Raw genomic sequence first — 27654 nt, forward strand, 5'->3', positions numbered from 1 at the left:
CAGTCCGCTGCAAATTGCAGTCCGCAGCCACCCCGGAAAATGGCGCGTTCATAGAAGCGCCATCTTCTGGCGCTGTACCCAACTCATCCAGGGCCCTGGTGCAGTGGCTCACTGGGTAATAAAGGGGTTAAGGCCAGCTTGGCATTATCAGCTGGCCCTAAGCCCGAAATTCATGGGGTCACGCCAATATTAGACATGACCACCATGAATTTCTAGTAAAGTATTTAAAAAAAACACAACACCCAGAATAAAGTCCTTTAATTGAAATAAACACACAATTCTTTATTGTTCTAAATTAAACCATACTTACCATCACGCCCATTCCAGCTGAAGCCAATGTCTTCTGCAATAAAAGTAAAATAATAAAGCAACCTCATCCTTACCTTTCCATGGTTCCCACGACAGCTTCAGCTCTGCTACATCGAGATGAAGCGCTGAGTGCAGGAGAATTTTCCCACGCTGTCAGTGACGTGCATGAGGTGAGCCAAGTTCATTGGACATGAACTCGGCTCATCTGGATGCCGTCACAGCGAGACACTGAGGAGCGCAAGCATGCCTGCACTTCTCAGTGTCTGCAGGATGACAGGCTGGATGGCAGCATTCTGCTGCGGTCCAGCCTGTCATCTCGATGTAGCAGAGCTGAAGCTGTCCTGGGAGCCATGGAAAGGTAAGGATGATGTTGCTTTATTATTTTACTTTTATTGCAGGAGATCGTTGGCTTCAGCTGGAATGGGCGTGACTGTAAGTATAGTTTAATTTAGAACAATAAAGAATTGTGTGTTTATTTCAATTAAAGGACTTTATTCTGGGTGTTGGTGTTTTTTTGTAACTTTGACTATGGGGTTAGTAATGGGGGTGTCTTATAGACGCCTCTCCATTACTAACCTGGGCTTGATGTCAGCTGGCATTATAAGCTGACATCAACCCCAGCCCTATTACCCCATTGCCACCGCTACAGGGCAGTGGGAAGAGCGAGGCTAAGTGCCAGAATTGGCACATCCTATGGATGCGCCATTTCTGGGGCGGCTGACGGCCGGTGTTTCTAGCCTGGGAGGGGGCCAATATTCATGGCACCCTTCCTGGGCTATTAATATCAGCCCCCAGCTGTCTGCCTAGCCTTTGCTAGCTATTAAAATAGGGGAGACCCCACGTCATTTTTTTTGGGGGGTCCCCCATTTTAATAGCTAGTAAAGGCTAGGTATTCAGCTGGGGGCTGATATTAGTAGCCTGGGAAGCTCCGTGGGTATTACCCCCTTCCCAGGCTTCAAACATCTGCCCCAGCCGTCTGCTTAACCTCCGCTAGAGCCTAAAATTATGGGGGACTCCACGCCAATTTTTTTTTAATAAATCCTTTATTTTAACACTAAATGACAAGTACAGTAACCAACACTATCATTGTACTTCATATATATGTGACTGACGTTTCTATCTATCTAATCTATGTGTGAAGCTCTATTGTTTCTGTTGTAAATTGTCGGGTACCGCTGCTGAATTGCCGGCCGGCTTTTTTAAAGAGACGGTGCATGAAAACACTAATATTTTTTTTAATAAATCCTTTACACTAAATGACAAGTACAGTAACCAACACTGTCACTGTACTTCATATATATGTGACTGACATGTTTCTATCTATCTAATCTATGTGTGATGCTCTATTCCTTCTTGTCTAAATTGTCGGGTACCGGTGTATGCCGCTGCTGAATTGCCGGCCGGCTTTTTTAAAGAGAGTGTCTTCTGAGCAGTTTGTCAGCTTTTGGACACCTTTGAAGGTGTTTTCTATGTGTTTCTATGTGTTTTTGTTTGCCTGCCATTGGTTTTAACGGTGTTCGACGGTGTTCTAAGGTGTTCGACGAACAGTTCGACGAACAATTCCTCGAACATCCCGGTGTTCGACGAACCGAACCCGAACACTACGGGGGTGGCTCAACACTAGTTACTACCAAAATACTTCCATGGCATTTTGTTGCTACTGATACCATTCCTAAGTTTGTTGCTTCTGACCCGATGCTAAGTGTTCTGTTTTAGCAGGATAGTACTATATTTCTTGTTTTATATTTTATATCCCAAGAACATCTTGTGCTCCTTTTTACAATTTTCAAGTAAGCACACAAGCCTTACCAATCTATAAATTATAAGTGACGTCATTGGCACACAAGCCTTACCGATCTATTATTTGTAAGTGACGTCATTGACACACAAGTCTTACCGATCTATTATTTGTAAGTGACGTCATTGGCACACAAGCCTTACCGATCTATTATTTGTAAGTGACGTCATTGGCACACAAGCCTTACCGAGCTATTATTTGTAAGTGATGTCATTGGCACACAAGCCTTACCGATCTATTATTTGTAAGTGACATCATTGGCACACAAGCCTTACCGATCTATTATTTGTAAGTGACATCATTGGCACACAAGCCTTACCGATCTATTATTTGTAAGTGACGTCATTGGCACACAAGCCTTACCGATCTATTTGTAAGTGACGTCATTGGCACACAAGCCTTACCGATCTATTATTTGTAAGTGACGTCATTGGCACACAAGCCTTACCGATCTATTATTTGTAAGTGACGTCATTGGCACACAAGCCTTACCGATCTATTATTTGTAAGTGACGTCATTGGCACACAAGCCTTACCGATCTATTATTTGTAAGTGACGTCATTTGCACACAAGCCTTACCGATCTATTATTTGTAAGTGACGTCATTGGCACACAAGCCTTACCGATCTATTATTTGTAAGTGACGTCATTGGCACACAAGCCTTACCGATCTATTATTTGTAAGTGACGTCATTGGCACACAAGCCTTACCGATCTATTATTTGTAAGTGACGTCATTTGCACACAAGCCTTACCGATCTATTATTTGTAAGTGGCGTCATTGGCACACAAGCCTTACCGATCTATTATTTGTAAGTGATGTCATTGGCACACAAGCCGTACAGCTATGAAACTTATGACAGGATCTTATAGTAGGCATGTATGGGTGCTCCTGCGGCACTGAGGTATTACGGGGTCATCTTAGGAAGCTTTTAGGTCCTATTTATTTATGTGTATATAGTGTAGTACAGTACATTAAAACCATGATTGTGTTTTTTGTATTGCAATTTTCAAGTCATTTAGGTAATCTAAAGAGACTTGTGTACTAGGTCTGTGGTACGTCTGACTAGGAAAGGACATAGACGGGCATACATAAAAATCATGGGGCCCCATAGCAGAAGCTCTAATTGCCCCCCCCTCTCCCACCCCACAAAAAAATAAACAAATATTTGTCCGTGCCACAGGAGAGCAGATCTCACAACTTTACAGCCTTTACTTAGCAATTTTTCTCCTGCTGAAGTCCTAGATTCCTCTTTCATTGCCCCATAAAGTATGATGCCAATAAAAGTGCCCCCCAAACACAGTATGATACCCCCATGGTGCATTCCTCCACATTAGCCTCCACATGCACAGTATAATGCATGATGGTGACCCTAACGCAGTATGATCCCCCAACTGTGACTCCCACACAGCCCTCCATACAGTATAATGGACCTATATACAATATAATGGCCCGCACTAGCCCTCCAAACAGTATAAGGGCCCCACACAGCCCTCCAATTAGTATAATGACCCCCACACACCCCTCCAAACAGTATGATGGACCCCACACAAACCTTCACCCCGTATAATTGCTTTAATACAGTATAATGGCCCCCCACATAGCCCTGAAAATATTATAATGGCCCCACATAGCCTTCCATATAGTATAATACGCCACCCATAATCCTCCATATAGTATAATGCGCCCCCCATAATCCTCCATATAGTATAATGTGCCCCCAATAATCCTCCATATAGTATAATGAACTTCCCATGGTCCTCCATAGAATATAATGCACTCCCCATAGTTCTCCATACAGTATATTACACATCCCATAGGGTAAAATGCAACCCCAATATAGTATAATGCACCCCACAGTCCTGCACCACGTACTCAGTGATTTTAAAATACCGTATATTTTAAATAAGCCAACCCGAGAATAAGCCGAGGCCCCTAATTTTACCACAAAAAAACTGTGAAAACGTATTGACTCGAGTATAAGCCTAGGGTGGGATATGCAGCAGTTACTGGTAAATTTCCCAATCCTGGTACGTATGGCACCCCTCATCCCCCAATCATGGTACGTATGGCACCCCTCATTCCCCAATCCTGGTACGTATGTCTCCCTTATCCCCCAATCATGGTACGCATTGCCCCCTCATCCTCCCAATCCTGGTATGCATGGCCCCCTCATCCTCCCAATCCTGGTACGCGTGACCCCCTCATCCCCCAATCCTGGTATGTGTGGCCCCCTCATCCTCCAATCCTGGTATGTGTGGCCTCCTCATCCCCCAATCCTGGTATGTGTGGCCTCCTCATCCCCCAGTCCTGGTATGTGTGGGCCTCCTCATCCTCCAATCCTGGTTTGCATGGCCCCCTCATTCCCCAATCCTGGTATGCGTGACCCCCTCATCCCCCAATCCTGGTATGAGTGGCACCCCTCATCCTCCAATCCTGGTATGTGTGGCCTCCTCATCCCCCAATCCTGGTATGTGTGGGCCCCCTCATCCCCCAATCCTGGTATGTGTGGCCTCCTCATCCCCCAATCCTGGTATGTGTGGCCTCCTCATCCCCCAATCCTGGTATGTGTGGCCTCCTCATCCCCCAGTCCTGGTATGTGTGGGCCTCCTCATCCTCCAATCCTGGTTTGCATGGCCCCCTCATTCCCCAATCCTGGTATGCGTGACCCCCTCATCCCCCAATCCTGGTATATGTGGCACCCCTCATCCTCCAATCCTGGTATGTGTGGCCTCCTCATCCCCCAATCCTGGTATGTGTGGGCCCCCTCATCCCCCAATCCTGGTATGTGTGGCCTCCTCATCCCCCAATCCTGGTATGTGTGGCCTCCTCATCCCCCAATCCTGGTATGTGTGGCCTCCTCATCCCCCAGTCCTGGTATGTGTGGGCCTCCTCATCCTCCAATCCTGGTTTGCATGGCCCCCTCATTCCCCAATCCTGGTATGCGTGACCCCCTCATCCCCCAATCCTGGTATGAGTGGCACCCCTCATCCTCCAATCCTGGTATGTGTGGCCTCCTCATCCCCCAATCCTGGTATGTGTGGGCCCCCTCATCCCCCAATCCTGGTATGTGTGGGCCCCCTCATCCCCCAATCCTGGTATGTGTGGCCTCCTCATCCCCCAATCCTGGTATGTGTGGCCTCCTCATCCCCCAGTCCTGGTATGCATGGCACCCCTCATCCCCCAGTCCTGGTATCCATGGCACCCCTCATCCCCCAATCCTGGTATGTGTGGCCCCCTCATCCCCCAATCCTGGTATGTGTGGGCCCCCTCATCCCCCAATCCTGGTATGTGTGGCCCCCCTCATCCTCCAATCCTGGTATGTGTGGCCTCCTCATCCCCCAGTCTTGGTATATGTGGCCTCCTCATCCCCCAATCCTGGTATGCATGGCACCCCTCATCCCCCTATCCTGGTATGTATGGCCTCCTCATCCCCCAATCCTGGTATGTGTAGCCCCCTCATCCCCCAATCCTAGTATGTGTGGGCCCCCTCACCCCCCAATCCTGGTATGTGTGTCCCAATCACTTTACACATAAAAAAATAAACACTTATACTCACCTTCTTTCCTCACCTCTGCTCCAGCGCTGCTGTATCCTGTCTGCCAGCAGCTCATGTCGGCATCTGAGCAGCGCGTGCTCTCAGACGCTAAGGTGAGCTGCTGCTGCCGGCACATTCACTCTTCTCCACGTCGGGACTATGTGCGTGGAGAAGAGTGAATATGCATTCTCTTTAGTAGCAGGCACTGTCAGCAGGAGCCGCGGCTCAGCGCTCCTCTGTGTCCGCTACTAAAGAGAATGAATATTCTACACGCCCATGGGAGTGGAGAAGAGAGAATATTCATGTCCCTTTAGCAGCGGGCACACGTGGTAGCTGCAGCAGCAGCTACTGCGTGTGCCCGATCCTCCGCTGTCGCAGCCTTCCCTCCCCTCCACCAATACTCACCTATCCTGCTCTTTCCCCCGCTGCTTCGGGGCCCTCCCAGCTCACGGCATCCCCCTGGCTCACGGGCCCAATGGCAGTGGCGTGGCCTGCCGCCATTGGCGGTACGCCACTGGACATAGCATATGTCATTTATATAAAAATAAAAAGTATGGTGGTATGTGTCAGAAAATACATATTGTGCCTGACAAATACTGACATAACTATGTGTTATATGATCTCTAGTGATTTGTCTACAATTAACATACTTGTCAGAAACTGTACATTTTTCTGCAGGTTTTAGGACATGCTGAAGACACAGACGTTCCTAGATTGTATTTTTTATCTTTTACAGTCTACAGCCATAGTAGTACATCATAAGATTAGCTGCACAACACAGGCAGACTCCTGTCACTAAACCATACAGATGGTCACACTATTGTGAAAATAGAGCAATAAAAGAAGGCCATGTTTGTATGATATCTCTGAGAAATAATATAATATACAATAAACCTGAATGATGATTTTCATGTTAGGATAGCTTACAAATCAAAATAATTCAGATCCAGCAGGATTGAGACAACAAATATGAAGGAAGCTGCTATGTTTCAGTAGATTAGTCACTAGACCAGTGTTCCCCAACTCCGGTTATCAAGAGCCACTAACAGGCCATGTTTTCAGGATTTCCTTAGTGTTGCACTGGTAATAATTCCATCACCTGGGCAATACTAAGGAAATCCTGAAAACATGACCTGTTGGTGGCTCTTGAGGACCGGAGTTGGGGAACAGTGAACTAGACTATTTGAACATCCTTAGCAGTCCAGCAAAGCTAGCCAGATCACAGAATTAGGCAAAAAGTTTGAATTTCCATAAAGGACTTTTCACACAGCACTTGTGCAGTGTGTCCAGACATTATGTCTGAATCCCCCAAAAATGTGATTCAAAGTTTCTACATTTTTTGCCCATCTGTAAAGGCGGTCACTGCCACAAAATGTATAAACATGGCTCCATTGAGACTGAATCACTTTCTTTGGGCATTCACACAGAACCTTTTGGCTGCACTGCAAAAACACATATGAACATGGACTACATGAATTTTCTGATCAGTACCTAGGGGGTCTGTAGAGATCTTTCATTCTGGTAATCAGTTGTGGTCATAGATAAGAATATCGACAAATATTTTGACAGGAGTATAGGACAAATGGCTGTGTTCTTCGCAGTAGTTGTCATGACTCTGTTGGGTATCCCTGTTCTCCGGATTACTTCTAATGGTGAAGATGCCAGGGCCACGTACCTTGCCGAGCTCCTGAATCTGCCCTCAGTCTGTTCTCTCCACCCACCCAGGGAAGAGGGGAGTAGTAGTGTATGGCAATACACCAACCAGACTAAAAAGGTAATACGAACAGGGATAAAGTAAAATACCTATTATACAAATATGCAGTCACAAACAACAGAGGGAACCCCTGGGGAGTGAAGGATGGGGAAAAAACAAAGTAGGAGAAGGAGAGGATTTGCACACAACCAAAACCAAGCAACAGTCTTAGATAAATCCACCAAACGCCTCCTCAAACAACAACTCTCCACCAACTCCTGAAACCATGCAGCAATGAAGCTAACTCTGGCACTTCCTGATTGCTAGAGGCCAGTATAAATAGGAAAGGGGAGTGACCAACTCTGAACAGCTGAGAGCATCAGCACAAGCAGGCTTCCAGGAGCTCTCAGCTGAAACAGATTAACCCCTGCACTGCTAGAGGAAACCTGCACTGTTTAATAGGAAGGTGAAGTGCTCCTAATCAGTGCAGGAGTAGGGGAAATAAGACAATGCAGTCTTCTGGCTCCTATCTGTTGTGGCAAACCCATGACAGTTGTATTATGAGTGACCTTGTAAACCACTCAGTTTTGAGTTGGTGTTTCAGCAATGTCATCTAGTGGCACAGTCCTCCTTTGACCCCATATATTAAGCTTGGTTTGTTTATCCCATGGATGCACAACCGGTGGCTCTCATGCCATTCTGTGTGGATCCCAACTACCTGGTCACAGAAATACTTGTCTGTGTGTGGCTATTTGAATGTAGTTTCCATACCAGAGAAGGGTAGCGCATAGTCATCTATGTGTTCTCCATAAATTTTAGTAGAATAGGTTTCCTGTACCTCTTTGTTACTCAAGAAAAATATATATGAGTTAGGGCTACTCCAAACGTTTGTGCATATCAGTCTGAGCACGGACCGTATTGTACAGACTGGCTGCAGGTCTCTCCACCCGAGCATGACATCTAAGGAGAAAAGGTTGTGCATTCCTGATAAGAGAGCTGCCGCCCACTGTGCAGGGAATTGAGCAGTCTTAAAAGATTGCTATTTATTACCATATTTTTATATAGCCATTAAAAGGTATCAACCACTGAGGACTCTCAAATTGTAATATTTTTCTATCAGGTGGCTAACATGGTGCAGAGATATATTTTTCCTATACCATAACACAGAAAGGCAAGCAATTCCTGATGAGTTTTGGTGACACTCACATGCAGACCGTAACCCTTTGTAAACCACAAAAAAGGACTAGTTCAAAGCCCTAAATTGTCACTTATCCACTGGCATAAACCTCCAGAACGGCTCCCCTCCCCAGTCAGTTGAAAACTGAGTAAACAGGAAACAAGTCAGATGAGAATCTTTCTTCCTCAGGAAGCTGCCCCCCTTCTACCATGTATAACAAACCTGCCCATCTCAGCTTATGTCTTCACCTTCTAGTGTCAGGCTGCTGCTCATTTGGCTGGACTGCCAAAGTCTTCCTCGCACACGGTGTGTGGTCTATGTGATAGGCCATCAAATATGTAACAGATACAGCACGTATTGCCAAATGTGTGCTGTAGACATATTTATTGTATGGTCTTAGAGACTTCACAAATCTGAAAACATTAAAGCGCTTACTAAAAGTACTACTATTAGTGATAATTATACGAGCTGTCAATAATCTTAAAGACGCACATTAGGCAAAATGCTTGCCTGTTTCTTAGTAAGAAGTTTAGAGGCTTCATTCACCCACAGCTGAGAATAATCTGAGAATTTTCTGTACATATAGATGTGTTAATGTACAGATGAAATGCAAGGCAAAGTCTGAACGGAATCTAATGCAGGAAACAGCATGCGGCAACTTCAAACCTGTTGTGTGAGAATGGAGTTTCATATGCATTGTGCACTATATTAACTGGTGACTTCAGCAGCAATAAACCGGTGTGTGTACATAGCCAATTATTATTATTATTTATTATTATTGCGCCATTCATTCCATGCCGCTTTACATGTGATAGGGATATACATAGCACAAACAATTACAATAAATTTTGAGCAATACAAGTCGGCGACTGGTACAGAAGGAGCGAGGACCCTGCCCGCGGGGGCTCACAGTCTACAGAATAATACTTTTTCATACATAAGCCTCATCTTCTAATATTTAGACCACAGGCCTACATTTATTCAATGGGGCCTGCTTAACAATAGCTGCACCATCCGAATAAGGCTACCTTATTTTTGACACAGGGGCTATCCAGGGAAAAAACTGACAGAACTCAATGTTATTCAATTGGGCTGTGTAGAATACTTATTTTTACATGTACCATAAGTTTGCACACAATGTCTGTTCCATATTTCGGATAAGACTCACCTGTTCAAGTCTATGGATGTGCAAAATAAGTGGGATCCAACACCAATCTACTGTATAGCATCCAGTTCTTATGGAAGCATTGCCATTATTAAAATAGGAAACGGTTTTTGGTCTTGTAAATTTTAATAACTGCTGATATATAAAAACAGATGCCATACAGATGACAATACAAATGCAAAATTGGCCATTTTTCTGGATGAAAATTGGACAATTTTTTTAATATGTTTGTGTAAATGCAGCCCAATTAGACAAGTATATAAATTCTTTAATTACAAAATCATATTTTTCAAACCCTTTCTTTGTACATACCCACAGCATTAGATATACTCTGGCACTTGCCTATACACTGTGGCGCAGACAAAGATACAGTACACAAAATCCTATTTAAAAGTTGCCGATCCCAAATATGCATGAGCACTAAATGTAGATCCACTTTCTGTGGTTAATTAAATGGGCTGTAAAAGATTCTAGCCCTCTTCCTCTCTGAAGAGGCAATTTGTATATGTTTTTTTTCTGCAGTGTCCTTTTGGTCATGTATATAGCAGGGTTCCCCAACTCCACTCCTCAAGACCCACTAACAGGCCATGTTTTCAGGATTTCCTTAGTGTTGCACTGGTAATAATTCCATCACCTGCACAGGCAATAATTCCATCACCTGTGCAATACTAAGGAAATCCTGGAAACATGGCCTGTTAGTGGGTCTTGAGGAGTGGCGTTGGGGAACACTGATGTATAGGATATCTCTGGTATTGCAGGTCAATTTTATACAAGTGAATGGGGCCGATCTGTAACAAAGACAAACTAAAGACATCAATAATACTCCCATCTGAACAAGGTAAGTGACTCCTGGTATTCAATTAGGAATAGGGTTATACATTGGGGAAAATAAGTATTTATGCCGATTTTGCAACTTTTCTCACATACAAAGAATGGGGAGGTCTGTAAGTTTTAACGTAGGTACACTTTACCTGTGAGAGACAGAAACTAAAAATAAAAACCAGAAAATCACACTGTATGATTTTTAAATAATTAAATTGCATTTTATTGCATGAAATAAGTATTTGATCATCTACCAACCAGCAAGAATTCTCTCTCACAGACCTACTAGTTTTTCTTTAAAAAGCCCTCCTACTCTGCACTCTGTTTGAACTTGTTGCCTGTATAAAAGACACCTGTCCACACACTCAATCAATCACACTCCAACCTCTCCACCATGGCCAAGACCAAAGAGCTGTCACAGGAGGACCTGGTCAGTGATCTGAAGAGAGCTGGGAGCACAGTCTCAAACATTACCATTAGTAACACACTATGCCGTCATGGATTAAAATCATGCAGGGCAGGCAAGGTTCCCCTGCTCACGCCAGCACATGTCCAGGCCCTTTCGAAGTTCGCCAATCACCATCTGGATGATCCAGAGGAGGCATGGGAGAAGGTCATGTCGTCAGATGAGACCGAAATAGAAACTTTAGGTATCAACTCCACTCGCCATGTTTGAAGGAAGACGGATTAGTACAACCCTGAGAACACAGTCCCAACCAGGAAGCATTGTGGCTGAAACATCATACTTTGGGGGTGCTTTTCTGCAAAGAGGACAGGGAGATTGCACTGTACTTAAGGGAGGATGGATGGGGTCATGTATCGCAAGGTTGTGGCCAACAACCTCCTTCCCTCAGTAAGAGCATTGAAGATGGGTCGTGGCTCATGACAATGACCCTAAACACACAGCCAGGGAAACTAAGAGTGGCTCCGTAAGAAGCATTTACAGGTTCTGGAGTGGCCTAGCCAGTCTCCAGACCTGAACCCAATAGAAAATCTTTCAAGGAAGCTGAAACTCAATGTTGAGAAAATCTGAAAGATCTGGAGAAGATCTGTATGGAATAGTGGGCCAAAATCCCTGCTGCATTGTGTGCAAACTTGGCAAAGGACTACAGGAAACGTCTGACCTCTGTAATTGTAAACAAAGGTTTCTGCATCAAATATGAAGATCTGTTTTTCTATTGTCAAATACTTATTTCATGCAATAAAATGCAAATTAATTATGTAAAAATTATACAATGTGATTTTCTGTTTTTTATTTTTAGTTTCTGTCTCTCACATGTGAAGTGTCCCTACGATAAAAATTACAGACCTCACAATTATTTGTAGGTGGAAAACCTTTCAAAATCAACAGTGTATCAAATACTTATTTTCCCCGATGTATGACACAAGACAGGGGCTGGCTCACATGACACCACATGGTACCATTTTTGTATATTATTGAAATGGCTTCTACACTAATAGAACAACCCTTCTCATTCACTAGGTTTCCTTCCAGTAAAATAATAATACCTATACTCCCTTCTGGTGCCAGCGTCATTCCAGCAGTGTTGGCACTTGCTCTCCTGGGGCTTGGGCAATGTCACGCAATGCAACATATATTTGCTTTCATAAAAAAAAACAACATGCTGTCCTGTTGGGTTTGCAGCACACCCCCATTTACTTCAATGTAGCTGAGCAGCCATGCCATGATATTTCCAAGGCGTATACACTGCTTCCAATTTATCTCAGATCCGTGTTCAGAGTGCAATGCATCGCTTATCTGGGCAGTCCCTGCCAAGACCATGTCACTGTCTGTGGCCAATCAAGTGAAGAAGCACCTTTTAGAGCATGCACTTTACACCAGACCATGAATGAGGATTCATACTATAGGAACCTGTCAGCTGATTCATCCTGCCCAAACCACATGAACCAGAGCCTGGGCGCATAATTGCAACCAGTTATGTTTTACTCTGAAATGCTGCGGTTTATCTGAGAAAACAGTGTTTGAAAGTCTAGCCAGGGACAATAGGGGAGACGTAACTACTCCAGTGCAGCCCGCAGTTGGCTTCACCCTGCCCCACTCCACTTGTTTGACAACAATGGTTGAGACCTGTCAGTCATGGGGAATGGGGTGGGCAGAAGCCGACTGCGGGCCGTGCTGGACTAGTCAACTCTCTCCCTATAATCCAGGCCGGCTTTTCAAACTTATGTTTTCTTTGTAACACCACACTGTTTTAGAGTAAAATGTATCTGGCTGAATATTCTGATTCCTGCTGCCTGTGGCTTGGGCAGCATGAATCTAATGACAGGTTCCCTTTAAGTCTACAGAAAGTAGCTTGCAGAAAACAACTAGAGAAAGAGACAGGGAGACCTACAGTACAGACCAAAAGTCTGATCAATGGAGCACCACAACTGGGATCCTCACCGATCACAGTAATGAGGGCCCTGTCCCTTCAGGTTTAGAGGAGCATGGTCACACATACTCGCTGCCGCTTTGTTCATTGTCTAGGGGTCTGACAGGAATGGCTGAGCAATCAGATACCTGTGTAAGTCCCATAAGTATTGAATAAAGCTTCATACGCCACCAAGCGGCTCAATCAAGCAATGATTGCAATCCTCATGCTTGTGACCAATGGGTATCTCAGCAATCAGATATTTATCACCTATCCTGTGCATAGGTGATAAATGTCTTTTGCAGAAAAATCACTTCAAATGCAACTCTCAGTGCCCCCAATGAGTACCAGTCACAGTAGGTCCATTGGTTCCTGCTCTAGTGCTAACCTTCGTGCCCCAATCAGTGCTACCATGCTCCTTCGGTGCCAAAAACAATGTCCCAATCAATGAAAGCCACAGTCTCAGTAGGGAAGAGAGAACACGGCTGTCATCAATTCATGAGTCTCTATTTACATCTTTCTGTGTGATTGACCACAGCCATGTGTGAGCGCTACTGTCAATGAAGTTGGGGGCAAGTCATTGTAGTGTGCGTTACCTTAGAAGGATAACGCAGCTCTTGTGGCCTAGTCGTCTGATCATCGTGACTACATTTCTTCACTAAGCATGCTTTTGTTATAGAAAAACTGAGTGGAAAACCATAGTTTCCCATGTGAATTCTCTCCAGAAATGATGATGTCTGATGAGGTTTAATCAGGCAGGATGTGAGCCGCTTATTGCATTGCAACATGTCTGCACTAAGTGACAACAGCAGAATACAAGCTTCATCTTCTGGGCTACTCCTGCTGATGTAAAGCTGTTGTCGGCCAGTCATCTTTGCCAATTCCTGCAAATCTGCCTGCATGCAGTGGGCTGGAGCTTGTGTATGGCCTGTGATATAAGTGCTGCTACATAGGCGCAGTCTTCAGACTCCTATATGTCTTCTCCCCGCAGCTGCGGCTCTGAATCCTTCTCTCTATTTGTAGCGATATGGCCATATTTCACTTGGTACACTGTGGGATATGTAGTTACCAGACTAGCTGCATGCAGATGGAGAGATCTACAACTAAGATGTTGAGCAGAAGCTGAATTATTACTACACAACTAGTAATAATCACTAATGTACAAATTCCACTGGGGGGATAGAAGGCCGCTGTTATAATGAGTGCTTGCTTAGGAGAGGATTTCATGTGTCTGTTGGAGTTTAAAGGGAACTGATGCAGTGCTGAATGAGCTGTCAATCAAAGTGTTGGGGCGTGTCTACAGCCGCTGCTCTCAGTGGTGACTGTAACCGCGCCAGCACGCCTCCATGACTGAAAGCCGGGAGGAAATAAGTTCTCTTTCACACGCTAAGTACAGCGGCAGGGAACGTTCATAACACTAATAACCTGCAGATTAATTCTATATCTGCACTTTAAGGCCATGGCCCCACTATCAGTATTTGGTCAGTATTCAGTCAGTATTTTTCCTCAGGAGTGGGACCCAAAACCAGGTGAGGAACAATCAGAGAAAAGGTATAATAGAAACAAGTCACCAATTCTGCATTTATCACCCACTCCTGGTTTTGGCTCCCACTCCTGAGAAAAAATACTGACCGAATACTGATAGTGGGGACGTGGCCTAATAGTGTCATCGGGCCTGACAGGTTCCCTCTAAGCTTCATGTGCTGTATGAAGTGACTTTCATTCTAGAATATACTATAATTGTAGACTGTAATCAGATATTAGTGGAAGAAAAGTATAATCGCAGCTGTGTATTTTTTTTTTATCATGTCTTTGTTAAAGCTGATACTTATGTGGTCAACCACAATAGTACTTACCATCTGTTAGTACCACATCTCGTAGCTTTTCAAGCCGTTCTGCAAACCTTGCTACATCTCCAAGAAGCTGTGAGATGTCTTCCACTTCAATAAATGGTCCTTCTCCACTTTCAGGGGGGCTTGGGGCTCCTGCTGGTTTACTGGCTTTGCTTCTGGGAGAAGACAAGGGGATTCCTGCAGCACTAGCATGACGACTTAAACTTGTCGGTCTTTTCAGGGTTCCAATTTGGAGAGGGCTGCTAACCGCAGGGTTACCGGATCCTTCTGTAGAGGACTCAATGACCTCTTTACGTGGAGCTTCCTAGATGGATGAGAAGGCAAAATCAAACCACGATGCTTGAGACGAGGAATAAATATGACTATTTCTAAGGATTAACATTTCTGTTTTCATACTGAAACCTAGACATATATAAATGGTTAGGATAATAAATACGTTTTATTTTCTTGTAACCATGATATGACTCCCTTCTTTTACACGTTTGTGAAATGACAGCATCACTACACCTGAAAGGTTTGTATACAATGGTGGGTACAGTAACAGCTTTAGAAAGGCTCAACATAAAGATGAACTTAAGCTACATACAGAATTATTTGAAGATGATCCCTTTATAAGGCTGCTCACATCTGTGCTAAACATTTCTACTTTTGTTTTCCGTCAAACCCAAATAAAATTCCAAATAAAATCAGTAAATTCCATTGACTATAATGGAGTCTGCCAGATTTCCATCATAGTGTCTGCCATTTACCCAGAAAAAAAGACAGTGCTACATGGTGGGCTATTTTTTTTTTCCCCAGCAAATAGGGTGGTATCTGCAGCTAATTTTCTAAACGCAGCTTCCAATGCAGATTTAAACCTAGCCTCAATAGATTGCATTAAAGCCCAATACACACATGCACTTTTTGACATTTCATGAACTCACCCTGTAACCTATGTGATATTCACAGCATCATTACATATTTGGAACATAGTTTAGCCTGTTCTATACACTTTTCTTTGCGTCAGAGTAGCTATTACCTACTCTGACGCAATCAGTAGGAACAATTTCACTGGTTAATGCTAAATTTGCCATTTTGGCTAACTTTTATCCTACTTTCATGGCTAGAGTAACTGTAGTATTAGCAACTGACTAGGATCCTATATGTTCTTAAATCGAAATAAAAAATATGCAAGTCCATTGACCAAGAAACACATATGCGACTTCAGCAAGTGGTTAGAGAAAGTCATGATATCTCCAATACATGACAGCATTTTGGCGGATGCAGATATTATATTGAAGCATACTGTTCTATATCGGCTGGGGCACAAATAGCAATTGCAATGAAGCCAGACAAAGTAAGCAACTATGAAGATACCCAGGCAGTAGAGCAGCAGTGAGGCAGGCATATAAAACGTGTTTGCCCAGAGGTTTAGAAATGGAATCTATTGGCCAAATAGAAACTGGCAATGTGCCTCTATTCTATAACTCCACTCTATTACAGCAAAACTTAGTTTCTACTATATTATAGATACTTAAAATATTCACCAAAGTTATATCATCTCTTTATACATGTGACACGCGTTTTTTAAAACCTGATTTAAAAATGCTTTAAAATGGAATTCATGAAGATAATTGAAAAGCCCTGCTAGGTATGAGAAGTATAAGGAAAGCTTTTAGTACTGTGATGGCGATGGGTGTAGGGTGCAGACAGACTCACGCTTTGTGGTGCTGGGCTTCCTGCTCTGCTTTTCTTTGATAAGGACGGAGTTTTCATCAGTTCCCGCTTCTTCCTTGAAAACATCCTGAATATAGGTCGCTCCTGTCCCTTTTGTTAATGGTGTTGCCACCTGTATTAAGCACCTTAGTAGATTTGATGTTGTGGTAACCCCTGCGACCCCACCTGGGGGGCAGATTCTAGGGGTACTCCGAAAGCTGGTGCTGTGTGCCCAACACAACTCCTGTCATATGCCATGTGATGTTGAGGCGTTTCCTGATTGGACGATTGTAGTCCCAAAACTGACACAGACAGGAAGAGGTAAAGGGTGTTAACCCTGTAAGTGCTGGGCCCACAGCAGCATCCTGTCCCCTCCCAAAGCTTTGTGTGCTTGTCATATGTCTCTTTGTACAGACTTAGTATTTGTGATGTGACAGTGGGACAATAGAGGAAGTTATAGGGAGAGGTTATAAGGAGTTACAGCACTTCTGAAGAAAAAAGAAAGCTCTAAGTACAACATGAAGTTAGAGGGAAGTATGGCCAAACGTGGTGGTTGTAGATAGCCAAATGGAAAAACAAAGCTTAAAGACTTTTTTTTTTCCTTTTATAACATCAGTTCACCATGAATGGTTTTCATAAATACATCTTATATTAAACCTAGAACTCTCTGGAATAGACCAAAAGAGGCCTCAAGAGGTTCGCATACTGCAAGACATACAGTGCCTTGTGAAAGTATTTGGCCCCCTTGAACTTTTCTACCTTTTGCCACATTTCTGGCTTCAAACATAAAGATATAAAATTCTAATTTTTTTGGGAAGAATCAACAAGTTGGACACAATCGTGAAGTGGAACGAAATTTATTGGATATTTTAAACTTTTTTAACAAATTAAAAACTGAAAAGTGGGGCGTGCAATATTATTCGGCCCCCTTGAGTTAATACTTTGTAGCGCCACCTTTTGCTGCGGTTACAGCTGCAAGTCGCTTGGGGTATGTCTCTATCAGTTTTGCACATCGAGTGGCTGAAATTCTTGCCCATTCTTCCTTGCAAAACAGCTCGAGCTCAGTGAGATTGGATGGAGGGCATTTGTGAACAGCAGTTTTCAGCTCTTTCCACAGATTCTCGATTGGATTCAGGTCTGGACTTTGACTTGGCCATTCTAACAACTGGATACGTTTATTTTTGAACCATTCCATTTTAGATTTTGCTTTATGCTTGGGATCATAGTATTGTTGGAAGATAAATCTCCGTCCCAGTCTCAGGTCTTTTGCAGACTCCAACAGGTTTTCTTCCAGAATGGTCCTGTATTTGGCTCCATCCATCTTCCCATCAATTTTAACTGTCTTCCCTGTCCCTGCTGAAGAAAAGCAGGCCCAAACCATGATGCTGCCACCACCATGTTTGACAGTGGGGATGGTGACGCACCCCCTGGGCCGTGGGAGTACTCGGCAGCCGGGCCTCTGCGTATGCCGGTGGGGGATATCACGGTGGCTGGCCCGGTCCGTGACCCAGGGCGGTCAGTAAAAAGGGAATAGTTTATAGGGGATTTGGGAAAGTTTGTGACGCCACCTGTGTGATGCGGCTAAGGGGGCCCGCCCTGCGGAGCAGTCCTCTGGAGCTGGTGTTACGGCAGCAGGGATGGTGTAGCTCTCCACAGGTAGAGCAAGCTCAAGGGCAGCGTGGGGTGTAATGGATGGTGGTGCAGGGGAGAGACGGCAGGACGGTCCCGGAGGAAAGACGGACACTCGCACGGGGTTAAGCTTCGGTACCGTTACTGGTGATGCTGCAGGCACGGTCCAGGGTACTCCAGGCGAGGGGCGCACTTTTGGACTCTCCCCAGTGAGTGGGTATAGGGCCTCCTGATCCGTGGCTTTACTTGTTAAGCTTCTGACCTGCCTGGAACTAGGCCTAGCTTGGTTACTGTCTCTCTTTGCACCTGCTGACCTGGTGGTAGGGCCTTCTCTTTGGAGATCACTCTCCCTGGACGCTGGGGCCTCCGTGACTCCTAGCCCTAGTACTGTAGTCAGCGTTTGGTGAACCTGGGACCTGTAGTCCTCCAGGGGTTCCGGTGGTTCCTACTGGGTGTAAAGAGTCCCTGTAGGCGCGGACTCGGTGTCCGGTATATATATCGGGGTGAGCCTGGTATGCTCCTCTGCCCCCTCACTACTTCTTCCTTCTCCTCTCACCTTCGGCCACACTCAGGCCCTCACTAGGCTTCCACACGTGCTGTAGGCCTTGGCTCGCCTAAGCACAGCAGTCAGCTTGCTGCTCTCTTCACTGCTCTCTGAGCGTCAGCACGCTCTCTGCTCAACTCTGAGCTGTGTTCCTCTCTGTCTCTGAACACTAAACTGAAACTAACTGAGCAGCCTGGCTCCACCCTCCCTATATATATCCCTATCAGGGCTCCCTCTGCTGGTCTGAGGTGGTAGGGTGGAGGTGTGTGAATGTGTGAGGGCCTCTTGTGGAGAAGTCCATCCATGCACCCTTCTGGGTTCTGTGGCACCAATGCGCAGCAGGGCGCCACATTCCCCCCTAGTAAATCTCAGTACTCCTGGACTGAAGCATTTTTCAAAGCAGATTAACAATAACATTTCTTCCCTTTATGGGAGGCACTTTGTCTTGAACGTTACAGGTAACGAAACGTAATAAATAATAAATATATGTACAATGGTTAGAGTTTTTGAGCAATTGTCAGTGAGTCCCTTAACAGGGTGTCCATTTCACTGCAAAGTACATGGTAGCTTGAGGGACCTGTCCGTAAACCCTCCACGTAAACCCTGGGCGTGGCTGCAGGGCATAGGTGATCCGGAGTTGGACCACATCTTCCGCCACGCCAAACAGGTTTTTGTTCAGTGGTTACCTAAGGAGCACTCCAGGTAGTGCAATTATGGACAAATAAACAGTTTTTGGGCTGCACACAGTCCTCAGCCACAGAGTCTTTTATATATACCCTTACGGGTAACTAAATGCGTATATAAATTGTCCATTGTGAGGCAAAAATAAGTCAATAAATATATACATGAAAATTACACAAGAATAACATACCCCAAGGGGCAACTATTTATATTGTCAGAGTTTCTCTTTCTACTCTCTGTATCTGACAGGGGTCTGACCTTGCGTGCTACGTGTTGACCTACGTAGTACTGGGATGCGTGTGGTACTGGTGTTTGTACTACCTCCCATTCTGTCAGTTCTAGGTGTGGAGGGACTGCAAGGCTGCCTTAACCTCCCTACGGGACTGGCAAGTGTACCATTGGCTGGGCCTTCTTGCTCTGCTCCAACCCGGGATCCTTCTTCCGGGGATTCTTCCTGAGCAGGCTCTTCTGGGGCACCTACAGGTTCTACTTGCTGTGGAGGGTCTTCTGGTTGTTGGAAGAAGTGGATCACAGGTATTATTACTGCTCCTCCTAGTTGAGGCCAATCTGCCAGGAAATTTCCTAAGTCAGTATGGAGTACTTCTTCTTTAGGCTCCTCCGGTACGATGAGAGGCACTTCTTCCTGGGGCTTTAGTAGACCTGGACACAACTTCAGATGGTCTCTAGATACCGTTGCAGTCGTTCTTCCTCCGTCCTTGGTAATTAAACAGGTCTTCCTGTTATCAAATCTTGAATTTAACACAGTGTAGGGTTCCCTCTCCCACTGGTCATCAAGTTTGTGGTTTCTCCTTTTTTGTTTTAGCACAACCTCTCCAGGTGTTAAGGGTTCTGCTGGTGCACTCTTGTTGTACTGTGCTTCCTGTTTGTCTCTTACCCTATTCAGACTGTCTTCGACACAGGCCTGTACTCTCCTGTACTGCTCCTGTCGCGTCGTGTCCCAGTCTTCAGTGGACATATCTGCTTCTGGCTCTACCACTCCAAGCTCCAGGTCCATGGGCAACTTTCCGGGTCTTGCTCTCATGAGGTACGCTGGAGTACAATTGGTGGAACTCACAGGTATGTGATTGTACAGATCTACCAGGTCAGGTAGTTTGTCTGGCCACTGATTTCTCTCCTCTAGCGGTAAGGTCTTCAACAGGTCGATGACTGTTATTCATCTTTTCACATAACCCATTGGTTTGGGGGTCGTACGGTGTAGTCCGGATCTTCTTACACCCGTACAGATGGCAGAACTCCTTGAACAATTCGGCTTCAAAGGCAGGGCCTTGATCCGTCAGCACCTTATCCGGGTATCCATGGGGCCTGCAGAAGTATGCTTGAAACGTCCTTGCTGCAGTTTCTGCCCTCAGATCCTTGACGGGGGCTACCACCAGGAACCGGGAGTAGTGATCCACCATGGTCAGGGCATACGAGTAGCCTAACCTGCTGGGTGACAGTTTGACGTGATCCAGAGCGATGATCTCCAGAGGCTGGGTTGTCTTGATGGACTGCAGTGGTGCCTTCTGGCTGCTGTAGTCTTTTCTTATGAGGCTACAGGGTCCACAATCCCGGCACCACCTCTCTATGGAACTCCGCATTCCAACCAAATAAAACCGATTCTTCAGGAGGGTTTCCAGCTTCTTCCAGCCAAAGTGCCCTGCTTGATCGTGGTAGGCCTCCAACACCATCTGGATGTCTGTCCTAGGCACTACGATCTGCCACACCATCTCATGGGTCCTAGGGTTGACATACCTCCGGCACAGCTTCTCTCTATAGATGAACAGCCGGCTTCTCTCATTCCACAGTTGCTTGGCTTGTGGAGGAGCGTCCTTCTCCAGGGAGGAACCTTCCTGGGTTATCAGTTCTTTGATACGGCTGACAACCGGGTCGCTGTCCTGGGTCTCCTTCCAACTGTGGTGAGGCAAAGGGTTTAGTACCATGATACCTCCTCGAGGTGCGCTGCTCGTGGACTATCCCATTTCTGTGGAAGGCAGGTAGCTCAATCTCCTCCAGGTCATCCACTTCTTCTTCAGTATCCGACTGGTGCGGCATTCTGGATAGGGCATCGGCGTTGGCGTTCTTGTGGCCTGCCCGGTATTTGATGGTGAACTGATAGTTTGACAGCCAAGCCATCCAACGCTGTTCCATGGCTCCCAACTTAGCTGTCTCTAAATGAGTCAAGGGGTTGTTGTCAGTGTAAGCCGTGAATTTACTGGAGGCCAAGTAGTGCTTGAATCGTTCAGTGATGGCCCAGACCAAGGCCAGGAACTCCAACTTAAAGTAGCTATAGTTTTCCGGATTTCTCTCGGTCGGGTGAAGCTTCCTGCTAGCATAGGCGATCACCTTCTCCTTGCCATACTGCTTCTGACTCAACACAGCTCCTAGTCCCTCGTTGCTGGCATCAGTGTACAGCAGGAACGGTTGGCTGTAGTCAGGGTAGGCCAGGATTTCTTCGCCGATCAGGATCTCTTTCATCACTGCAAAGGACTCAGCCTGCTCTTTACCCCACTGGAAGGGGGGGTTCTTGCCTCTGTGGGACTGTCCTACCAGGAGATCTTGCAAAGGTGCTGCCTTCTTGGTGTAGTCTTTTACAAACCTCCGGTAATACCCGACTAGTCCCAGGAACTGACGTACCTCCTTGAGGCTCATCGGCTCCGGCCATTTCTGGATGGCAGTGACCTTCTCCGGGTCCGGTGCTACTCCTTCTGGACTGACGATGTGCCCCTGGTACTGTACCTTTCGCTTGAGCAGGTGGCACTTGGAGGGTTTCAGCTGCATCCCATACCGGGACAGTGACTCAAATACCTCTGCCAGGTGCTTCAAATGGTCCTCGTACGTTTTGGAGTACACTATCACGACATCCAGGTATAGCAGTACAGTCTCGAAGTTGCAGTGTCCCAGGCAGCACTCCATCAATCTCTGGAACGTTCTGGGGGCGTTGCAGAGTCCGAACGGCATACTGTTGAACTCAGAGAGTCCCATCGGGGTAGTAAAGGCCGTCTTCTCCCGATCCTCCTCAGCAACAGCTACTTGCCAGTATCCACTAGTGAGGTCAAGGGTGAAGAAGTAATTTGCAGACTTTAATGCAGCCAGGGATTCCTCTATACGGGGCAAAGGGTATGCATCTTTGTGTGTTATGCGATTTACCTGTCTGTAATCTACACACATCCTCATGCTTCCATCCTTTTTCCTGACCAGGACCAGGGGAGCTGCCCAGGGGCTACAGCTATCTCTTATTACCCCTGCCTTCCTCATGTCATGCAACATTTCCTTCGCTTTCTGGTAGTGTGCTGGTGGGATTGGCCTGTAACGTTCTTTGATGGGTGGATGGTCACCTGTGGGTATATGGTGTTGTACCCCTTTAATCCTCCCGAAATCAAGTGGGTGTTTGCTGAATACATGTTCGTATTCCTGACCCACCCTGTGTATACCCTGTTTCTGATGGACAGGAGTGGCGTCAGTCCCAACATGGAGCTGTTGACACCAATCCCCCACCTGGGTTTCCGAGTCGTTATCCTCCACTCTGCCTGGTAAGGTTAAGGACTCCACTGTGTGGATAGCGTTGTTATTTAGAGTGTACAATCTGGCAACAGTGGCATATCGTGGTAATTTGACTTCATCCTCTCCATAGTTCAGGAGGCGTACGGGCACCCTCCCATTGCGTACATCTACTACCCCTCTGGCAGTTAAGAGTGTAGGTCTATGTTCTGAGCTAAGGGGCTCTACTACCGCCTGGTAGCTCTGTCCTCTGAGACCTATTGCTGCTCTACACCAAATCAGCATTTCACTCATCGGGGGAATCACAATGGGTATCGGGTCTGTCACCCGTACATTACCAATTTCACCACCTGTTAGCTTTACCTGTTGCTGGTACATAAGGGCTCGTATCTCTTTCTGGAGCACCCTCCTCTGCCATGGGTTGGCAGTGTCGGCCATCTATTGGAGCAAAAACAACACTTTTCCCAAACAGTTACCAACAATATTTGTGCCAAGTACCATATACAAGTCTGTATCATCAGGATTAGTCTCTACTACAATTAGTCCCTGGTCCTTCAGTTCCACTCTTCCCACCTTTACTGCCACATCCTTAACCCCGACTAGGTTAAGGGGAAGGCCATTTGAGGCATACACGGAAAGGTTTTGATCTAGTGGGTGAAGTTCGTCTATGGACCAGAACCTTTTGTAGAGGACATCAGGCATGATGGTTACCTGAGATCCTGTGTCCAGCAGGGCAGGTGTCGCGATGCCGTCCAGCACAATGGACAGGAAAGGTCTTCCTCCCACGAACCGGCGGTACCAGTTTGATGGGCCTGGGGGGTCTACTTCTGGGTGTCGGCCCTCGGCCCCAGGGTTTGCTTGTTTAAAGGACAGTTCCGCGCTGTGTGGCCTGCCTTCTGGTAGCGGTAGCAGATGAGTTCCTTTGGAGGGCGGCATTGGTCGCTGGTCCTCCCACGGGGTGGCGTTGCTCTCCTTCTTCTCCTCATCCAGGGGACATCCTCCGGGCTGTCGGCTAGCAGAATCCTTCCCTCCGGCTCAGGCTCCGTCTGTAGCTGCAGGGCGCTCATGACAGTGGTTAGAGTTTTGCTTAACTGAAGCACTTCAGAGCGCAGGCTGTCCAGCTCGCTAGGGGGCACTGTTTGCATCTTTGTTTCAGCCGTTACTGAAGGAGCAGTGGGTGCTGCGGGCACTGGGGTGGCCCTACCCTGGTAACGCTGGATAGCAGTATCTGTTGTTTCCAGGGGTTGCAGACCCTTTACAGTATAGTCATGTCCTTAAGGGTGTCAAAGGTGGCATCTGGATGGTCTAAGGCCCACCACCGTACAGTCCTGCTCTCCTCCTGGGACCTCAACCCCCGAATGAACTGTTCCATCAGCATTTTATTTTCATTTTGCATGCTGGCTGGACTAACCTGTTTCAGGGCCCACAGGGCTTCCTATAAGCGCCAGGCGTAGTCCCGGACACTGTCCTCAGGTTTCTGGACACAGTGGTAGAACGTCATCCGGAGATCAGTCTCAGTGCGGTTTTCAAACACAGTTTGCAGTCTCTTAAAGATGATGGATACTGATTCCTGGTCTGCGACTGGCCAGGTTTCAACTTCCCGCTCTGCGGCACCAGTCAATTGTCCTAGTACAACAGCGGCTCTCTGTTTGCCAGTCATAGAGTACATATCCAGCACACCGCATATTTTTCTCTTGAATCCAGACAGGGTGTCTGGTTTGCCGTTATACTGGGGGAGCCATTTTGCTCCAGGGATATACGGCAGGGCCATGGGTATCAACGGGGTCACAACCCCTGCTGGTGAAGCGGTCGCTCCGGCCTGTGCAGCGCCAGGTGCAAATTGGGCATCGGGAGCATTAACCGGTGCTCCGGCGGCTTGCTGGTCGTCGGCCATGGTTGCGCCCCCCTAGTGAACTGGAGCCTACCTTCTTCACTTCTCATCCGGTAGGCCTCAGCTCCACGGGCGACGGTCTTCTTCCAGGACCTTGCGTCGCTCGCGTCTGACGTCAGAGCGTCCACTCGGCTCCTTCCAAGACCTGACGCTTCCTGGTTCGACGTCCTGGGCTTCGCGCGCTTCCAGCGGTTACGCCTCTCCGATTCCCGCGGTTATGCCCCTCTTCTTCCCGCGTGGCGACAGGAAAATGGCAGACAATGGCGGGAAATCTCGGGAATGGCGGGAAACCTTCACCACAGTGAGTATCACAGTCTATTAAGGTGCACAGTACCCGGTGGCAAAGGGCACGCAATCCTGTTCGTGACGCCAAGACATGACGCGCCCCCTGGGCCGTGGGAGTACTCGGCAGCCGGGCCTCTGCGTATGCCGGTGGGGGATATCACGGTGGCTGGCCCGGTCCGTGACCCAGGGTGGTCAGTAAAAAGGGAATAGTTTATAGGGGATTTGGGAAAGTTCGTGACGCCACCTGTGTGAAGCGGCTAAGGGGGCCCCCGCTGCGGAGCAGTCCTCTGGAGCTGGTGTTATGGCAGCAGGGATGGTGTGGCTCTCCACAGGTAGAGCTAGCTCCAGGGCAGCGTGGGGTGTAATGGATGGTGGTGTAGGGGAGAGATGGCAGGACGGTCCCGAAGGAAAGACAGATACTAACACGGGGTTAAGCTTCGGTACCTTTACTGGTGATGCTGCAGGCACGGTCCAGGGTACTCCAGGTGAAGGGCGCACTTTTGGACTCTCCCCAGTGAGCGGGTATAGGGCCTCCTGATCCATAGCTTTACTTGTTAAGCTTCTGACCTGCCTGGAACTAGGCCTAGCTTGGTTACTGTCTCTCTTTGCACCTGCTGACCTGGTGGTAGGGCCTTCTCTTTGGAGATCACTCACCCTGGATGCTGGGTTCTCCGTGACTCCTAGCCCTAGTACTGTAGTCAGCGTTTGGTGAACCTGGGACCTGTAGTCCTCCAGGGGTTCCGGTGGTTCCTACTGGGTGTAAAGAGTCCCTGTAGGCGCGGACTCGGTGTCCGGTATATATATCGGGGTGAGCCTGGTATGCTCCTCTGCCCCCTCACTACTTCTTCCTTCTCCTCTCGCCTTCGGCCACACTCAGTCCCTCACTAGGCTTCCACACGTGCTGTAGGCCTTGGCTCGCCTAAGCACAGCAGCCAGCTTGCTGCTCTCTTCACTGCTCTCTGAGCATCAGCACGCTCTCTGCTCAACTCTGAGCTGTGTTCCTCTCTGTCTCTGAACACTAAACTGAAACTAACTGAGCTGCCTGGCTCCACCCTCCCTATATATATCCCTATCAGGGCTCCCTCTGCTGGTCTGAGGTGGTAGGGTGGAGGTGTGTGAATGTGTGAGGGCCTCTTGTGGAGAAGTCCATCCATGCACCCTTCTGGGTTCTGTGGCACCAATGCGCAGCAGGGTGCCACAATGGTGTTTTGAGGGTGATGAGCTGTGTTGCTTTTACGCCAAACATATTGTTTTGCATTGTGGCCAAAAAGTTTGATTTTGCTTTCATCTGACCAGAGCACCTTATTCCACATGTTTGGTGTGTCTCCCAGGTGGCTTGCGGCAAACTTCAAATGAGACTTTTTATGGATATCTTTGAGAAATGGCTTTCTTCTTGCCACTTCCATAAAGGCCAGATTTGTGCAGTGTACGATGGATTGTTGTCCTATGGACAGACTCTCCCACCTCAGCTGTAGATCTCTGCAGTTCATCCAGAGTGATCATGGGCCTTTTGGCTGCATCTCTGATCAGTTTTCTCCTTGTTCGAGATGAAAGTTTAGAGGGACGGCCGGGTCTTGGTAGATTTGCAGTGGTCTGATACTCCTTCCATTTCAATATGATCGCTTGCACAGTGTTCCTTGAGATGTTTAAAACTTGGGAAATCTTTTTGTATCCAAATCCGCTTTATACTTCGCCACAACAGTATCTCGGACCTGCCTGGTGTGTTCCTTGGTCTTCATGATGCTCTCTGCACTTGAAACAGAACCCTGAGACTATCACAGAGCTGGTGCATTTATAGGAGACTTGATTACACACAGGTGGATTCTATTTATCATTACCAGTCATTTAGGACAACATTGGATCATTCAGAGATCCTCACTGAACTTCTGGAGTGAGTTTGCTGCACTGAAAGTAAAGGGGCCGAATAATATTGCACGCCCCACTTTTCAGTTTTTAATTTTTTTAAAAAATGTAAAATATCCAATAAATTTCATTCCACTTCACGATTGTGTCCCACTTGTTGTTGATTCTTCGCAAAAAAAATAGAATTTTATAGCTTTATGTTTGAAGCCAGAAATATGGCAAAAGGTAGAAAAGTTCAAGGGGGCCAAATAATTTCACAAGGCACTGCACTTTACAAAATCAGTGAGCCACTTGGGGGACAGTATCATGACCCAATAATCATCTTTTTAAAGGGAATTGGTCAGCAAGATCAATTCTCCTAAGCAGTTTTTACAGGCAAGCAGGTCACAGGATGCTGAATAAAATGATATCTTGATATCTGCGATTCGATGTCTTATTCCAAGGAAATCCACATTTTTCTTAATATGTAAATGAGCTGTTAAGATCTATGGGCCGGACACTGAGCTCCCTGAGAATCTGCCTCCAGAGATTATTTTAAATGAAAGGTGACGTTAACAGTGTGAGACATGTAATGACTGACATAAAAGGAAAAACAGCGTCCAATCCAGGGTGTTCAAATATCAAAAATGTAGTTTATTCCGCCAGATTACCATGTTTCAACCATTCAGAGGTCTTTACTATTTATCAAGTATAGTTACAACCCACAGTGTGCTCACGTTTATGGCGTGGTCTGCACAAGTGCACCAATCACCATAAGTGCCGCCCACTATTATAACATATCAATATACAAAATATCATTATGAGGCATGTTGTTCTCCAAACCATATCTACATACATAA

The 27654-nt window shown here is 46.5% G+C and overlaps 1 protein-coding gene across 1 annotated transcript in view; it reads right to left on the reverse strand.

Annotated features, from left to right (window-relative positions):
* The window catches only part of ARHGAP45 (Rho GTPase activating protein 45), a 290624-nt gene extending 273837 nt beyond the window's left edge, over window positions 1-16787 (reverse strand). The window contains exons 1-2 of the mRNA XM_073685385.1: window positions 16428-16787; window positions 14733-15033 (exon numbers count right to left, since the gene is read on the reverse strand). Of these exons, the coding sequence (XP_073541486.1) occupies window positions 14733-15033; window positions 16428-16511 (385 nt within the window). The 5' untranslated portion in view covers window positions 16512-16787. The remainder of the gene's footprint in view (window positions 1-14732; window positions 15034-16427) is intronic.
* Window positions 16788-27654: the final 10867 nt, after the last annotated feature.

Source organism: Phyllobates terribilis, unplaced genomic scaffold (genome assembly GCF_046119375.1).
Source record: "Phyllobates terribilis strain yellow unplaced genomic scaffold, ASM4611937v1 Scaffold_1__5_contigs__length_1240528914, whole genome shotgun sequence".
In the NCBI taxonomy this organism is placed as follows: Eukaryota; Metazoa; Chordata; class Amphibia; order Anura; family Dendrobatidae; genus Phyllobates; species Phyllobates terribilis.